Source organism: Camponotus vicinus, unplaced genomic scaffold, assembly GCF_025532165.1.
Source record: "Camponotus vicinus isolate PSW18456_S1 unplaced genomic scaffold, iyCamVici1.0 SCAF_3, whole genome shotgun sequence".
Taxonomy (NCBI): Eukaryota; Metazoa; Arthropoda; class Insecta; order Hymenoptera; family Formicidae; genus Camponotus; species Camponotus vicinus.
In genome coordinates, this window is record NW_028141967.1 from 4,588,477 (window position 1) to 4,608,130 (window position 19,654).

The 19,654-nt window shown below is 35.6% G+C and overlaps 1 protein-coding gene across 4 annotated transcripts in view; it reads right to left on the reverse strand.

Moving 5' to 3' along the window:
• The window catches only part of 5-ht2b (5-hydroxytryptamine receptor 2B), a 50,000-nt gene extending 35,775 nt beyond the window's left edge, over positions 1-14,225 (reverse strand). For 2 of the 4 annotated variants that reach the window (XM_083092933.1, XM_083092931.1), the window contains exons 1-2: positions 13,946-14,225; positions 11,621-12,021 (exon numbers count right to left, since the gene is read on the reverse strand). In XM_083092933.1, the coding sequence (XP_082949059.1) occupies positions 11,621-11,960 (340 nt within the window). In that variant the 5' untranslated portion in view covers positions 11,961-12,021; positions 13,946-14,225. Of the gene's footprint in view, positions 1-989; positions 1,080-11,620; positions 12,022-13,945 lie in introns of those variants that run through there. The other 2 variants (XM_083092932.1, XM_083092934.1) reach the window with 2 other exon arrangements.
• Between the last annotated feature and the right edge of the window lie 5,429 nt (positions 14,226-19,654).

Here is a 19,654-nt window from a genome sequence, read left to right on the forward strand (position 1 = left end):
TGACTTTTGTAAAAGAGTTATATACAACTCCAAAAAATATTGAGACATAATTAAATATATATATTTTGAATTATGTATAAAAAAAATAAAATATAAAAATGTGCATATTTCTCGACTTGGAAGAAAAGACGCAGACTCGTCGGAAGGATATTCTGTCGAAGTAAATTATTATCCTCGTAAGATTCGAGGAGACTGCAAGTCACTCGGTCAGATTAATCACTGATGTGAAGAAAAGCTTTGACAATCGCGACGCCGAGGGTCAGTGACACGACGGCATCAAGATATCGAGTCATTAATAATCCCTTTCCTTTAATGGCATCCTACGGCAATCTCACTCGCACAAAAGAACGAGCCTGGTCCATAATCAACTTTTTCACGGCGCGACATAATTTATAGATCCCGCCCTTTCAACTTCTTGCAATTCGCGGCAACAAAATTGCCGATTTTTTTCGCACGAATCTTTCCCTCCAGGAGAATTTTTGTCTCACTTTCATTCAATTTCAATATCCAACCTCCTTGTCGTATCGATATCGAAATTTTATTACCTTTATAAAACTGATGGATTTAGTATTCATAAACATTTCGAGACTTTAATAGCGTATTTCAATTTGACGGCGAAAACGAAGATGATATCTAGAGAATTTTTATTTTACGGGAATTAAAGAATTTTTATCGTTAATGAGATTATCATTAATAATAATTATTATTAAATTATTGCGCGAAAATGCACGTCGTTCAATAGTGGGATTAAAGTGAGAAAAATAATTTAATATTTTATAATTATATAATTATATAATATATTATATAATTTATTTTAAAATTTATTTTATAATTATATAATTTAATACACTCAAATTTGGAAGCATGTTTATTCGATGATATCTATGATAAAATTCCAAAATGATGCCGAAAATTTTCGAATTTTTCCTCGAGAAATTATTTCGTAAGATTTATCTTGAAAGAGTACATTTTTTTAATGAGATGTTGACCTTCGATTGTCGAAGTGTGTTTATTTTGGAAAACGTTCCGCATGAGTAACTTCCGGCACGCAACACGCAGATCGTCCGAAACGAGCTCGATTGTATCGTCGCAGGAACTGGCCGCGTTTATCGCGGAAACGGCTGACGCGCCGCTCCTCCCCTCCCTCGGTAGTTGTGTCCCCTATTGTGTACAATCGCGGGCAAAACAAGCGCCACGGGACCGTAATGCGACGTAATTCCGCGTACGCGGAAACGCTCGGCGAGTGCATTATTGCCACGGTGAAGGAGAAACGGGCAGGGATTAACGATCGGCTGTGCGAATGCATACACACATGCACACATACACATAATTGTCTGGATGACGTATGGCTTGCAATTGGCGGCATGCTATAAGTCGGCCAGAAGTAGCGGAGCAGTAAATGGGGGTTGCATGTCATTTGTCGACGGGGGTGGTGCCGTCGCCGTGACATTATTCACGCGAGAGTTTCTCTCTCCCTCTCTCTCTCTCTCTCGTCGATAAATACTTATTCAAGTGGGGGTTGTATAATCTCGGTTTCAATGCGAGTAGAGACGGCGGAAATCAGTTCCCTAGCGATTATATGCATATCGAGCGACATTTCAACCCTCTCGCGATTTTCTCGTACACATCTCGGGATCTCATCGAATCTTCTCCACTCGGTTTTCCGGCGAAGCGATTCGGCGATTGAAATTCGCCTGTTTCTGTGCATCGCTAAGCGCGATGTATCGTAAAATCCGTGTGGCCTAGATTGCCATGTGAAGTTCCCTCCATAAAATCCGGGGGCGGTTAATGCGAAAGTTCTATCTCGACATTCCCGTCGCTCGTTGGAGGACAAAATTGCAGTATGTTTGATGAATAATCGTAAAAGAGCCCGATCGTAAAATGTATATTTTACGTTTAAATAGTTGTTCGATTGAAAATCCTTCTCGGGATACGTACGTATGAAATGTAAACAGCTTCTATAAGTCAAATTATGTAAGTGGGTACTTGCTCTGATACATGCACGAGTAGAGATGAGTAAAATGAGCCGATAAAAGCTAGATTGCAGGCGAAAAAAAGAAAGAGACGGTGCGGAAAAATTTAAATTATACGTAAAAATAATTGAATTAATATTGAAATAATAAATATGTATATAAACATTTATATATAATGATTCCTTGAGTTTCTCGCTAAATTACGGAAGTGGAGATAAAAATAATTCACACTTCAGCCTGCAATTAATTACGCAATTAATTAATCAAGATAAGTGCAAATGGTAGATCAACATCAAAGAACCGCAAGAAATTCGACGGAAACAGGCAAAGGAAAAAGTAAATATTTAATTGAACGTTTCCCCGGTCTCTCGGTAGGCAACAGGCTATTTTGATTCACGAGGATCTTAATCCTAGCCATTTCAAATTAACTTCAGATTAATTTTGTTTAAAGATGAAAATTATAAATTTGCGCTGCACGCTATTATTTGCAATATAAAGTACACACATGTCATATAGACAGAATGCAAATTGATATTACTTGCACATTCTTTGTTAAAAAATAAACATCTTTTTCCCTTGGCCAAATTTACGAATTTATTTTTCATGTCATTCTTGTTTCACAGAATTAAATGGTGATGTTATAAAAATTATCATCTCTTTTCTCTTTGTTGAACATTTTACAACGAGTATATTGAATAATTTAATAGAATAGAGGAAAAATATCTTTCCGTGGTAAATTTTGTTAATTCTTTGCGAGAAGCAGCACGTTTCAATATCGTAAGAGAATTTGTTTTATATAATTGAAATTTTTTTCATAATATATTTAATTACATAAATGCAGATAATTATTTTATAAATGTAATATTGTTATATAAATGTTATATAAATGTTATATAAATGTAATATATTTTTTATGGAGCATATTTTATTACATAAATGTAGATAATATTATTTTATTAATAAACGTAGATAAATTTATTATAACAGAAATTCTTTGTTATAATAAATTTACCTATACGTTTATTAATAAAATAATATTATCTACATTTATGTAATAAAATATGCTCTATAAAAAATATATTACATTTATATAACATTATATAACAATATTACAAAATTTGTACATAAAGAATCAAGAAACAGCAAGTGTACTGACATTGACATCCTCAAAAATATAATAATCTCGAGAATAATGCGTTTTCAGAAATTTTATAAAACAAAGTTCTGTGTAACTGCAACAATTCAGTTTTTCGTATTTATAGCATCAGGAATTCAGTTTAGCGGGATTATACGCCGGATTTTTCGATAAACACACCGGATTAATCTCCAGTATTGATGTAACACGGTCGAACGCCGCGGTTTACATTGGCTCGATTACGAATCAATGGCGTTCACGCGGAATCAAAACGGAGAGAGATAGATAGGTATAGATAAAGAGAGAGAGAGAGAGTGAGAGTGAGAGAAAACGAGATGTTTTAGCAGTCGAGATAATGAGTCCGCGATAGCTTATCAAGGATTCGTAGAGAAGCGAGTTTCCGTCATCCGCTGCGGAATCCGGGATTCGAGGATGAGGATGAGGAGGAGATTGCAGGCGTTTGGTATTCGAGGCGATAAGCTTCTCGAACGAACTATGCCGTTGTGGAGCAGCGAAAGAGCATCCTCGAATCTCCCTTTTTTTCCCCCTATTCACCGGGATGTCGGAAACGCGTCAAAGTTTGCCGAGAAACGCGAGGATCTAAAATGGTTAATTAAACTCGCGATGCTTACGCTTGTCAGGAAGGAAAGCTCAGTCGTTCGAGAGCCGAGATAAGTGATTATAATACAAATAACAATTGACATTTCTTCCTCTTTTTTCCTCGCAAAGTTCGCGCCGAAGCGCGAGGGATTTTCGCAGCGAAAAGCCGCGGAATCGAGTTCCTGATTACTTTTATTTACCTAGTTTTTTCTAAACTTCTCTTCCACTATTTCGCTTCCTTTTCATTTGACTATTTTCCACCGTTTAATCTTGTTCTTCGTAGAATTTTCTTCGGTTATACGTGTCGCTTTTCCCGCAGCAGATCTAAAAGCGACTAGTAACCGCGAAAAGAGGAACCAAGAGCCAAATTGAATTCGGTCCGGATACACGAGTACTCGATTTAAGTTGGAACCACTTCCATTTATCTTGAGGTATTATCGTGCCTGAAAGAGTTAAATCCCTTAGAGCCGAAAATTCGCACCGGATATGCAAAACGAAGAGGCGGGGGGGGAAGGTAAATTGGCGCTATCGATCTGTCATGGCGCGCGCCAAGTACAAGTGGATAAGCCAAGATATCTCGAGTGGCAGTCTGTACATACACCGGGTGATTCGCAATGATCCGACCTATCACATTCACGCCTCGCGTCGACAAAAGCTGTCGCGACAAAACACGAGTCGATAGGTTCCGCGCGTTTCAAACCTCCCTCTGCGCTATCTCTCTCTTTCCTGCCATCAGCGATCTCTTCTCAAGAGTTCGCGCAAACATTTCGCCTCGTATTCATTCGAGAGATCGATCATTGCATTGTCCCGTTTTCAATACGGTTGCGACACGGAAAAAGTGCGAAATCTCACGGAGAAATTAATGTTGCTGAAACAAAACTTGTATAGTCTTTTTTCCTTTTTACTTATTAGCGAATTCAGACTTTAAAGATTTTAAAATTATGAGAAAAGTAAAAATTTGAGAGAGAGAAAGAATATCTGAGATTTTCCAATTTTTTAAAATTTGAAAATTAAAAGAAAAAGATTAATCAAGATTTTTAAAATTAAGAAATTGAATTAAATTTTTAACTTTGATATTTTTTAAAATTTCTCTTTAATTTTAGAAATTTTCAAATTTTGCGAGAGAGAGAGAGAGTATCTGAGATTTTCCAATTCTTTAAAATTTGAAAATTAAAAGAAAAAGATTAATCCAGACTTTTAAGATTAAGAAATTGACTTAAATTTTTAACTTTGATATTTTTTAAAATTTCTCTTTAATTTTACAAATTTGCAAATTTTGCGAGAGGGAGAATATCTGAGATTTTCCAATTTTTTTAAATTTGAAAATTAAAAGAAAAAGATTAATCCAGACTTTTAAAATTAAGAAATTGAATTAAATTTTTAACTTTGATATTTTTTTAAATTTCTTTTTAATTTTAGAAATTATCAAATTTTGCGAGAGAGAGAGAGAATATCTGAGATTTTCTAATTTTTTAAAATTTGAAAATTAAAAGTAAAAGATTAATCCAGACTTTCAAGATTAAGAAATTGAATTAAATTTTTAACTTTGATATTTTTTAAAATTTCTCTTCAATTTTAGAAATTTTCAAATTTTGCGAGAGAGAGAGAATATCTGAGATTTTCCAATTTTTTAAAATTTGAGAATTAAAAGAAAAAAATTAATCAAGACTTTTAAGATTAAGAAATTGAATTAAATGTTTAACTTCGATATATTTTTAAAATTTCTCTTTAATTTTAGAAATTTTCAAATTTTGCGATGATAATCTTTTTCGAGATTTTTTTACTGTCTTGAAGTCTGAACAATTTCGAGCTTAAGACAACGTTTATTTTATTGCTTCATATTTATGCATTTGACAGTGAGATTAGAGATATGTTTCTCTTCACTGATCAGATTTTTTTATGCATCGGAATTTCCGGTCAGCGAGATTTCGATGCGATATCCTCCACGTGGTTTATTAAAAAGATCCTCTCTGTTTATTGTATTGCGGGGAAATTTTATTCTCCATTTTTTTCATATCACTCGTTTGGTTTTGACATATTTGCCAAATGGAGGAAGTTTCTCCGCAATTGGACCTTTATATAAAAATTCTGCTATCTCTGTTAAACCACTTATTTTTCATAATTTGTTTTGTTTCTATAAAAAAATTCATCGGACATTTATTTCTTATAAACATGAAATGTACGAGCATCTTAAAAAATATCATGCATTTAAAAAATATCAAAATAAACTCAATAGCATTTTCAATATTAATATAAATATATGTATATTTTATATTTTTTAATCATTTTATTCTTAATCTTATTTTTCTGTCAGAAATGTTGATGAGGAATATAATTAACATGTTATAGGAAGAGAGATTCTTCAGTTGTGCAAGTATTGATATTATGAGAGGAATCGCGCGCGCAGAAACACTGATTAAATGCAATCTTCTTAATTCACTATTTGCGAACACTTGGTGGACAATCGGGGCCATGATGACAGTCGTGTATATCCGACAGGACGGTGGAATGTAGGATTGCTGCCATAGGCTGTCCGCAAGAACCGCTCCCTAATTAAACGGCCTATTATCGAGGTGAACCGACTAACAACATCTCGCTGACGTAACGTGTTGATCAACTTTTGCGGCCGTTTACGTTCGCATTGAACATCTTATATATATTTTTTTTAGGTAGTGGAGAGGTAAAGAGAAGAGAGTAGTAAAGAATTAGTGGCCAGATATCATTTAGATGTAAATAAGAGCTGCGCTGGAGATCAGATCCTGCGTAAATTTTCGAGTAGTAAAGATCCTACTTGATCAGACATGCAGATGAAGTAGTAAAGTGGCACGCAATGGCCAGGCATTCATTAAAAATACCATTCCTTTTTCTTTACATTATTTTATTCGGGTTAATTGTCTCTCGTAAAAATAAAATATTATGAAAATTCACGTTTTATGTAAATATGATAATTAAGGAAAATTAATGGAATGTCAATATTGCGATAGTCATTCTGTCTTTACTTATTTTTGCCGTAACATTATAATTATACGCACATTTTTTCAGCAGAAAGAATGCAAATGCGGCTTCAATGGAGAGAGTAAAAGAGGGGGCGGGAGAGGACAAGCTTTCAATTAATCGCGAGCGATCGATACATGTTATTACATTAATTATAGGTATTACGTGTAATTAATTATGCGAATTATCGCGTAATATCGGCCTTTAACGCAAGTTTATTGGCAAAAAGTCGAGAGATTCGAAAGTCGATAGTCTGTTTATTCTCGATTAACTCGCCGACATAAGTAGTTAATTAAAGCTTGCCTATCTCTTTCTCCGAGGGAGAAAGCGGTCTCTCTTTCCCTATTATCGATACTGGTCGCCATTATCGATATTGGTCGTCGCATCGATGTTCCTAGCATCGTGTGTGTAGCTTTATTAAAGAGCCTCTCCCCGCGTGCATAATAAAGTTAAGGACACGTTCGGGTCCTGTCACGTACGTTAGTTGAGCACGTCGATTGAACCTCGACGAAAGTGACGGACGTGTCCTGCCGACAGGACACTTACAATTAAGCGTATTCCCTCGACGTGTTCCCTTCTCTAGGACTAGTTTAACTAGAGTACACACACACACACACACACACACACACACACACACACACACAAGTCCTGTCACTGGAAATCGAGTCTTGTTCTCCATTTTCAAATTTCTCCCCTCGTAGATTTTGAACAATTAATTAATGCCCCTGCTTATTAATTTTCGGCGATTAAATTTGATTTATTACATTTATCGAAGAACATAAATTGGAAGGAAAGAGTTCTCTTCACATTAAGTTTTTTATTTATACCCAAATAATTATATAATTAATTGGTATTTTCATTTTACGTGCTCCTCGAATTATTTATCTCCTTTATTTGCATTTATATCACGTAACATTCAATTATATGTAATCTCAGTAATGAAGTAATTAATCAAAATTTTCCCAGAATTTTCCGATTCCCCTTTTTAGATATTTAATTTTCGAAAATTCTCGAGTCCCTTAAAAAATATTATTATTTATCTATAAATCTTGGGAACATCTTTTGTTGAGATTTTTTTTCACAGGATCTCCTTCCCTTTGCTTTGCATTTCGATCCCTCGGGATCGAATGATACACCGCCTTTTAAAATTATTGCGTTATCCACGCTTAATTGGTCTATCTTTCCCAAAAGTTTCCCGGCGAACGTATAATTATATCTGATGAATATTCCATTTGATCCTTCGTCCTTAGCTCTGCTCATTTAGAAATCCCGCCATCCCGAAATCCTATTTCCTCGCTAATGAATCCTCCGGCTTGTCGCAATATTTTTCACTCTCTTCAAATTTTTATGCTAGAAGCTCTCGGTTTATCGTAGCTTATATCTTAGTTAATACGCGAACTACAACATTTTCTTCGGTTCTCGTAAGAGACTGCCTCGAGTTTATCCTCCTCATATTTCTCGAGAGCCTTGAACTCTTCGTAATTTTTTATTATCAAATTTTTTTCTCATGCAGAAAACCCGAGAAAGAGAAAAGACGTTTTTTCGGAAATTGCTCGAGGGCAAACAAGAAAACCGCCACGTCTCTTACGCAACGACCCGATACAAATTCACATTACCAGGGACACCGAAACTATCTTTAAAGCTGCAACAGGGGTGGAAATAGCGGTCGCGATTGACCGGCGCAGGACACGAATCCTTCTCTCCTCGGGGAGAAATTAAAGCGGCAAATCCCGTGGTGGGTTATTTCTGCGCAATCGATCCTCGGTTTATTTCCTCCGACCCCGTACTCGCTCCTTCTTTTGCGGACAGCCGGGTCTATATTTGACCCCGTCTCGGCTAAATTAAGTCATCGTTTAACGCAACCACGCAAAGTCCTGTCGAGGAGTCGCGCACGATTAGCGATTAAAGATAATTTAATTTGATAGAGATCAGATCCTTAGATCAGATTCGTATGAAAACTTTCTCGACGTTTCATTTCTTGAATACACTTGATTCGTTTTTGCAAAGCTTTTTTATTATTTAACATCATTACTCTCTCCGGTGACGGTGACGAGAATAAATAATGCTCCTAATAACAAATTAATGAAAGCCATGAATAATATAATGGGAATTAATTATTATTATCTACGAAATAATAAATCGCAGATTTATGAGAGATTATTATTAATTATCAAAAGGATCATTAATTAACTCTTAAAATATATTAAAGTCCTCCTGTAAAAGAAAATATATTTAAATTATTAAAATTATCATTAAAAAATTATCATTAAAAAATTTAAATAAACTATAATATAAATTAAATAATAAATTTATAATAATTTAAATAAACTATATAAATTTAAATTATAATAATTTAAATAAACTATATAAATAAACTAATAAATAAATAATAATTTGAATAAACTAAGGAACTCTCGGGAAATTAATAACAATTAAGGAAGAGTAATCTCTCAAGAGATAATAGGCTCATCGTGCAGTTAATTTTGTTTCTTATCTTTTCCAAAGATCGATATCAAGTATTTTGTTGAAAAAAATTATCTCGAAAATCTTGAACTTATATTTATATAGTTTATTTAAATTTACAAAATTTTCCAAAATAATTTCCTCATCGAACTATTTGATATCGCACTCGGTGTTTGCAAAAAAAAAAAAAAGAAGAAGCAAAATCAACTGCATGATAAGCCCACTATCTCGAGAGACCGCCCACCTTGAATCGCCATTAATTTCCCGAGGGTTCTTTTCTCGGTCTCGATTCTATCTCTGTCGCTTAGCATTCTCGCGCTCCTCGTTTTTGTTGTTTGTACAACAAAACGGGTGGCACACCCGGATGATGTCAGTTGCACGGGGGGGGGGGGAGTTTGCGCGGGGGGCCGCGACGCAAGTATCGAGTAAGCATCACTGGAGGTGATCCATTATGCATAAGCGCGCTCGTTTCGGCCGACAAGGAGCCTTGAGCCCCTCCGGAGCTTACGGACTCGTAAAAGCACGAGCCACCTATCACGCGAGAAGACCGATGTGCGCGAATGTTACCCGGGTAATGCGCCCCGGCGATAAATAGCGCGATTTATGCGCCCTTATACGCCAATTCCGCGTCCACCCCATTCTCCTCGAAGCCTCGTCTCTTCCCCAAATAAGCCTCGAAATAGCGGCGGTCCGCGAATAGCGAGTCGGTGGCGAGTCTTCCTCGATTCATCCCCTGGACAGCTAATGCTTCACTCGGCGGGGGGCAAATTTTTAACTCCTTTGTTTCGGACAGGCCGGCGATAACCCCTCGTCGAATCAGAGGTGCTCTGAATAGATCCTCCTCCAGGATTCTCGTTTCCCGGTGATTCATTCGACGTAGACAGGCGAGTATCTCGCGTGTAAATAATACCGGAAAGAGAGAAACGCCAGCGAGTGTCCTTATGACATTTGCCTCTTCCAGGAATCGCTGGAAATAAGCGGGCGGTTTCTGTTTGTGGAACGCGCGTTTCGACCTTTCTTCGCTCTCTCTCTTTTTAATTGTACACTTCGGTAAATATGAGCACGGCATTTTGCGTGTCGACGTTAAATGGTGTCCTTACCCCAGCAAACATCAAGTAACATTTATATAATTGTTAGTTGTAATTTCCCACAACTATATAACTGTTACATGTTATATAACTGTTATATAATTGTTACATAACATGTAACAGTTATATTGCTGAGTAAGAAATTATAACTAACAGTTATATAACAGTTATATAACTGTTAGTTATAATTTCTTATTCAGCAATATAACTGTTACATGTTATGTAACAATTATATAACAGTTATATAACATGTAACAGTTATATAGTTGTGGGAAATTACAACTAACAATTATATAAATGTTATTTGATGTTTGCTGGTGTAAGGACACCATTTTACGTGTATGTTATATAACTGTTACATGTTATGTAACAGTTATATAACATACATATAACAGTTATATTGTTGAGTGGGAAATTACTGTTACATAACATGTAACAGTTATATTGTTGAGTGGGAAATTATAACTAACAGTTATATAACTGTTATTTGGTGTTTGCTGGGTGTGTTCTATTTATCTCCCCCTCGAAATAACGAGTAGTATTCGCGAATAGCGATTCCTCTCCTTCCAGCTGTTATATGTTAAACATATTTTGCGGTAGACCCTTTCGGAAACTATTTAACCCTCTCGATCTTCATCGATATTCATGCATTCTATAAATACAGCACCCTCGCGCGATCCTCGCTTCCTTCATCCCTCGAATAGCTCGAAATAGGAGAGCGACGCTTTATTTCGGAATACTGGAAAACATTAAACTCTCTCTTTCCGGTTTTACTCTAAATACGCACTCGGTAAATAGCGCTCTTCCACGCCTCTCCTCTCTCAAATTGCTCGAAATAGCGACCCGCTCTGTAAATAGTAACCCTTCCACCTTGGCCAGGGTTTTTCATTTCCCACGATCCTCTCTCTCTCTCTCTCCCTCTAAACCGCGCATTTTATTCGAGATGTCGGAAAATTGCAGGTTCTCCCCCATCCCAGATTCGCCAAATACCGTGCAATGCTAGTGATAAATAGCGCCCTTACGCGTCTCTCGTCGTCCATTAAATTGCTGGAAACAAGCGCGCGACACTTTATTCGAAGCATTAGGACATTTTTAAACGGCTCTATTATTCACAATTTTGCGACACGTGGATGTGATAAATTGTATTGGCTACATATTTGAATGTATCTTAAGATTACCCAGCAAACACCAAATAACAGTTATATTATTGAATGGGAAATTACAACTAACAATTATATAAATGTTACTTGGTGTTTGCTGGGTAAGAATCGCGAAATTAAATATATGCGAAATATCGAGTACTAAATATTGAATATTCGTTTCATAAGAATTCGCCTTTACGTCAATCCGGGAGCCCGCAGACTCACCTCGGACGAGCGTGAGGATGCCCAGCGGCATCACCAGGATAGCGACCATGAGATCCGTGATGGCCAGACTCATCAGGAAATAATTAGTGACGTTTTGCAGGCGTCGCTCCCAGGCGATCGCCAGGCACACCAGGATATTTCCCGCGGCTGTACCGAGAACCAGGACCAGCGCCAGCATCGCCCACCAATTGTTAAGTCCGTCTTCGTTGCTCTGGTTTCCGGCGGGACTCGCGCTCGTCGTCGCCAGGTCGGTCTCGCTGCCGTTCGCGGAACTGACATTCCACAGCGGATCGTAGGTATCCGCCAGGACGATTCGCACGGTGGCCGTTGACCTCGTCATCGCTCAGTCAAAACTTCACCCACAAAAACGCGCACTTTCACGGCACGTGAGGACGTCGCATCTGAAAGCGCACTATTCAGAATCGTCGAAGGAACGTCGAGATCCATAGAGGTTCAGAATCAATCATGGGGGATGATATACGATATTTTATATATATATATATATATTTCAAAAGATTAATCGTTGGAAATATATCAGGGGGTTTTGAAGATTTATGAGGAGGAAGGATCGAGGATTTACAAGGGGTACACGAGCGGTGTAATTAAGTAACCTAATTAAGAGACGTCATGCAACGGAGAGAGCGGGAAGAGGATCAAAGCTGACCAACGTGATATATATTTCGAGATGAAATATTTCGGGGAAATTTGAGGAGCGAAAGAGAGCGAGCGGAATATCGATGGCCGGAAAATTCTCAAGCGCCAGGAATTTAGAAAATTGGAATTTAACGTCGCAACAAGAATTCGACGTCGACGAGTTTACGAAGTCGAGAATCTAATAAATTAAAATTTCTTAGGAGGACCTTAAGAATTTGAGCGCAGAGTCCAAGGATTTAATAAAGACAAAGCTCCGAGGGTCTAAAAACGTGAGCGTAAGCGCTCGAGAGAGACTCAAAGGGATCGTTGGAAGAATTCCAGAGTGATAATTTGTCGACCCAAAAATTGCTTTTAGATTACAATATTGTGTGTTTTTATTCTAGATCGTTTGCTTGATCATCGACTGGTTCTTCTTGGCGAGATAGCAAAGATATTTTCCGGAAGAAGACGGATTTTCCTCCTTAAGATGGAAGAGGCCATTCGCTCTGCGTCTTGCGTGGACATCGATAACGATTCAATTGCATCGATGCGACTGATTCGATACGTCGATGGAGGATTATACGCTCAACAGGTTACATCGATGAGCGGTTTGCTCGTACAAGCGATCGCAAATATCATTGCGAGAGCGCTTTTGTCGCAATTAATCTGTCGTAGATTCAATCGGATGAAATCTCGGGAAATCTCGGATCTTGAAGATATTTCACGTGTCTTGAATCGATTTACGAGGAACCTCTAGATGTAGCGAGCCAAGATAAAATATTGAAAGGAGAAAAGTTTTTAAGTGGTCTAAGGATGTAAAAATCGCGCGAAAAGTCGTCAAGTTTCAACATGGTTTCGAGAATTGGAGTTATTAATTTTAGACGAGCGTTCTTTAGGGAATTAAAAATCGATTCGGCAGTTCTTCTGATATCCGCTTATGAGAGATAACTCAGCAAATAGAAAAATTTCAATGACCTTTGAAAAATGCAGGAATTTGAGAAAATAAAATAAGTAGGTAAAACAAAATAAAAAAAAAATAGCTTTAAAAAGAAATTTTTAAGAAGAATTTTAAGTAGAAATTTGGGAAAATAAAATAAGGTGGCAAAGTAAAATAAAATAGACTTTAAAGAGAAAATTTTAAGAATTTAAGTTAATTACAAAATAAATTCTCGAAGAGAGAGCGAACTTCTTAGATAATTTTTCCAGGAGCATGAATTAAATCATAAAAATTAATATATTTTAATTATATTTAATTATGAAATAAATTGGTCTACAAAAAGATAAATTTAAAAAATCAAAAATTCAGGATATCTTGGATTCTTTATAGTTTTAGGAATTCGAAAAGGAGAAATTGATTTAATCGAAAGAAATAATTATTGTAGAATTGTTAAAAAAAAAATGCAACAATTTTCGAAAATGTTCAAAAGTCCACAGTTTCGAAGCCCTGAAATTTCCGTAATTTCAAGAATCCAATTCGGAAGAAACGAGTTAATGAGAAAGTTGAAACTTTTCGGAGAATTTTTCCAAATCTCCAGGGACATAATTTTTAATAAAACGGCTCAAATCGACGGAAGAGGGATAAATTCAGGGGGAGGAAGTTGAAGAATTCGAGGGATTTCCGCGGTTTCAGGAATTCAAATTGAGCAAAGCGAAAGTTGACGGAAACTCGGGGAGCCGTAATTTATCGAATACTTCGTTAAACCGCGGTGGTGATGGTGGTGATGGTGGTGGTGACTCGGCACGCACATTGCTCGGCGAACTCTTCCCCATCGCGTAGAGACACTCCTCGGGAAGGACCTTTGCCGCGCGCGGCAATTTTTTTTTTCTTCAAATCCGCCGAAATCCGCACCAGGGCGCGCGATAACCGCGAGGGGGTGGAGAAAGTTGCGGGGGCGAGGGGGAGGGGTAAGACGATAAATTGGCGGAATCGAGCCACGGATGCGAGCGACGCGATCCACGGGGGTTGCCTCGCCGCGAACTACTGGCCCACTGGCTTTTATCTCGCTCGCCAACCACCCCTAAACCGGTTTCGCCCCCTCTCGCACCCCCTCGACGGGGACGTCGCGACGGGCATGCGTCGCCTGCACGGCCTGCCCACATCGGGACACCTGTTCGTCCTTCGTTGTGTCAGCCCTCGTCTCTCGTATTATTAGGGATGCGCGTTTGCACTCATGCGCGAAATGCAACGTCTTATCAATAAATAAAGACGGAATAAACGCTCTCTTCGCCCTTTCGACGGGGATTTTTAGCGCTCTCTCTCGCTCCAGTTCCCCTCTTTCCAGGAATCAATTTCTGAAAACCATTAGAGATATTGTGTTACCTGAAACGCTGAGACGTTCTCGCGTCGCGAAGCGTGATACGCGTCGTTAAAGGTATATTTTCCGGACGCAACCGGATGGACGGCTCTCCGCGAGAACTCGGCAACGGTAAATTCCAGCGACGGACACAGGTGACAGGTTTCATTAAGGCGTTTTCACTGGAAAGGAAGTTGGGTGGAAAATGGAATTGTATGGAGTACGTTTGTCAAGTTTCCGTAAAGAAGAGAAACGCCTACGAGCAAAATAAATTGTTAAACAGTTATTAAAACAACTTATTTAGACAGTAAATAATTAGATTTAAAGACACAAAAATAAAAGGAAACGTAAAATATATAGGATATAAATTATTCTTATTTTTGCAATGAATTTTAAATTCCTTCCTGATCAATTTTTTAAATTTAGCTAATTTTATTTTTATTTAAAATTTTTTAAACTTTAGCCTATTTTTTGCAAGTTTAAATTCATGAATTTTAAATTCCTTCCTAATCAATTTTTTAAATTTGACTAATTTTATTTCGAAATTAAAGAAAATAATTAACAATCTTTATATTTAGTTGAAACGACTCCTTTTATTGTATATGTACGAGGTGAAATAATAATATAAATGTTTTAAGAAACGCGGCTAATTAAAAATTAAATTGCATTTATGAAGATATATATTATTAAATGTATAAAATTTTTAATTGCATTTAAATGAAATAAATTTCCTTTAATCACGGAAATTAAATGACGCTTATTGAAATATATGCTTTGTCACACTGATACATGTATCAAATTTATAATTGTAATAATTCGACGTACATTTCTCTCTCTGAGATATATCTACACTGAGAAAAAAAATTGTTAACTTGATTAAACCGTTTAACTAAATTATTATTTTTCTAGTTGAAATATTCAAGTATTTAAATTAAATAATACCTATTAAATCTAACATGACATCTATTTAACTCAAGTATTTAAATATTTCGATTAAAAAAATAATAATTTAGTGGAACGGTTTAGTCAAGTTAACAACGTTTTCTTTCTCGGTGTACTTTTCGAACAATTGTTATTTCTATTGCCTTATTTTGATCGTAGTCAGGGAATTTAAAGATGCAAAGGAGGTTGAATATTAAAGAGGGAATTGTGAAAAAAAACCCTATTCGCACTCTCATATCTCGGACGACGCGTTTTGCATACTGATATCCGCGTTCCCCTGGAATTAATACGACTATCTGTTCAAGTATCGAATTTACATTGACGTTATTTCCGCAATGTTCTCCGATTTTCAATTCATAAATTTTATCAGTTTAAATCCTCTCAGCCTTGCTTATTATTTTCATAAATAAATCGATGCAGATTATTCTTGACAGAATATATATCTCTGGAATTAATACGGCCTTTTCAAAATTCAATCTAAATATATATTGTGATTACCTCTGTAATATATATTATTTTTCTATGTAAAAATTATTCTCCATCCATGGCATTTGTCTTTTTATTCTATTTCTAGAATAAAAACAAACAAATGGACAGATTAATGGATTTTTATCAGCGAGAAAAAGGTGAGGGAATCTAATTTTTCTCTTCAAATTGAATATCGATTCGTAATAATGCACATGTTGGTGTCATGAGAGGAGGATACTAATCAGGAGCTTCGCGATAAATTAAACGCGAATAAATCTTCCGCTAAAAAAAACGACTCGTGCAAGAGCATTAGTGAAAAGCGATATGGTATTTCGAGAATTGTGATAAAGAACGATTTATCGCGCCCTCGGGCGAATTTTTTGCGCGCGTGCGATTAAAGGACTCGCGAGAGGACATCCACTCTCGAAAGGGAGTAGATATCCTTCCCTACGAAATAAAGGATATCCACGTATACGAATATAAAAAGAAATACGATATATGTCTTGATATTGTACCCGAGATTTTGTTCGATTTGCACAGTTTATTTCCGATGTCAGAGTCTTACACCCTACTTCCGTAAAACGTGTTTCTCTTTCTCTTTAAACGTGACGAGACGGAAACAGCGACGAAATACCCTCTGTCACTCTCTTCTCTCTACTAATTTAACTCTGAATCCCATTTTAGATGTTTATTAGTAACTATACAAAATATAAAAATATAAAAATATAAAATATAAAATAAAAAAGATAAATTAATAAAAATATAAAAATAAAAATATAAAATAAGAACTATAAATTATCTCTCTACTAATTTAACTGTGAATCCCATTTTAGAGATGTTTATTAGTAACTATAAAAAATATAAAAATATAAAAATAAAAAATATAAAATAAAAAATTTAAATTAATAAAAATATAAAAATAAAAAATATAAAATAAGAAATATAAATTGATAAAAATATAAAATTAATAAGAAATATAATTCACGATTGAACAGACTTTCGTAATTATCTTAATTAGAAACACGAAGTGCTTCTTTTACTAAAGAATCAATTTCGTAAGGAATGGTTTCAGAATTTAATAAGATACTCTCCTGTCATTCATCCTGTGTCGAAAACTCCTTCGAATTGGCATTGTTTCCGACTTGCTGTCGATATATGCAACTTACTTACGATGCATTCTCTCGGACGGACTTTGTCGAAATTCTGTTCTGCAACAATTAAGCAGACCGCAAACCGCAACCTCGTTATTAAACGCACCATCACTTTAGTCGGACAACTTCTTGAGCCAGACTTAAGCTCGCCTTAATCCACTTAGGAATATCCCTGGGATCTCGGAGAGCTAAATTCGCGATCCTGCAGGAACAATTATTTTCGCGGGCCGACTGCCGCATTTGACGATTCGAGACTGACGAGAGAATTTTCACGCGCTTCATTAAATTTCTACATTTATATATTTTCAATATTATTTCCAATCAATCTAGTAAGCATTATTTGTTTTTGATTACTACAATCTTGGATGTCAGATTTTTTTTGAAGTTTTGAATTAGTGCAACAATTATTCAAGACGGATTTCTCTCCGGAAAAGTCAAAATTATTTAATTAAATTAATTATTATTATTAGTTATTATTTTGTTGTTTTTTTATTAAATTATTTTTTTAATTATTATTTTTCATCGCGGAATATCCTTAAAAATATTGATTATTACATATGAATATTATACAAAAAAATTAATGAATAAATTATTTTAATTATAGTTCCGTTGAATTTCATTTAACATATAATATACATTCGATTATTTTTTCATTTTTGTCAATATTTTCAGTGCGATAAAAACGTAACAAATTTCATTACATTTTAAATGAATTTTTATTGCATCCCATTTTTTCGCTAAATTTTATCATTTTATTTATTTATTAAAAAAGAAAACACAAAAGAGAGAAAAAGAAAAAATTTCTTTTTTCTTTATTTTTATATCTCTGTTCCGCGCTACATATTTTATTTCTGCCTTTATAGATTCCTCACCAGAAGAGCACGTGTATTCTGCATTATACGATAGATCGATGTGCCGAGCACGGCCACTTGCCTTCACTCTGCAGCCGCCTATTTATTGGCCTTAAATGTTCATGCTACTTCTTGCACCGAAAATTTCATTTCGCGCTCAAATAAATTTCCCGGTGATGGATTAACGCCATTTAGACGGGAGATTTATGTCGCCGGGATTTTTTCTCCTTTTTTTACACCGATTTCTTATCTTTTCCAGGGATCCGCTCTGAGGAATTGCACGGATTCGAATTCTCGGGGAAGATCGGGCCCCGATTACGAGAATCAAAAATCGTTTAGCGATAGAGAAGAAAAAACAAGGAATAATTAATAAATTGATTAAAAGCGATATTGAAAATATATAAAAACACAAGTTATTATTATAGAGATTAAATTTGAAGATTGAAATTGCGATATCTAATTATAATAAAAACAGAAATTTAATAATAATATGAGAGAGAAAATTTAAAATGTAGACTCTTTGCTGGGAAAATTCGATTTTTGCATAAATTAAAATATAAAATTTAATTAATAAGACTAACAACGGGAGGGTTAAAAGCCTCGCACGATCCCGATTCTAATTTTATCCGGTTTTTGTCGTCGCGTTTTTGAATTTTTCAAAAAAAAAATTCGATCGACAGCGCAACTTTGCCGGGCGGCCGTAAATAATACGGCGCATAGATATTCATTGCGGCACATCCCCCGCAACATCGAATGCTTTCCGCACGTGTCGTGGTGCTCTCATGTACACACGAGACGATGACGTTTAGATCGATCGGCGAGCCAAGTCACGTCAGGGCACTTCATTTCCGCGGTCGGGCCTGCAATAAAGCAAGGAAAAATCCTATTTATCCTCCGTCACACGATATTCGAATCCGGCTGAATTTAATAAGCTCTGATTGCGAACGCGTACCGTTAAAAGTGTCCGTCCGTCCGTTCGTCCGTCCGTCCGTCAAATTTAACTTAGCGCCTGCATTAAGTCCAATTAGCCGAGCGAGCGGAAATGAATCTCATCCTGCGCATTACTCGATATATTAACATTTATATATATATATGAATATATGTGTGTAATCGCGAAATCCGAGGACTAAAACCCACGAAAATTAACAGAGTATCATAATCGAGTGTGACCATGTTGATCATAATATTAATTATATAGATATAATTTATATAATATTATAACATATATGTAACAATATTATAACATATATATAACATATATATAACATATATAACATATAATATAATATAATATAACATATATATAACATAATATTATAACATATATAACATATATATAACATATATAACATATATATAACATATATATATAATTTATTTGAGTTTATCTAATGATCTAAAATTTAATTTCTATAGGGGCTATAAATAATACATACATCTTACAATAATCCAATAATTAAAAATAAGTAATCGAAAAATCGAGAAATAAATAAAAAATGTATTAAAGAGATTTGTGTGACGGACATAAATCGACATGTATATTGGATCTTTAATTTCTTTTTCCATAAAATTCAGATAACTTAGGAACACAATGTAGTATTGTTTTAATCCCCCACTGTGCCAGCTGTCATATTTAAATTGCCCCCCATTTCGTTTTATTAAAGACAGAGCGGAAGGTTACGGAACACTGGCGAC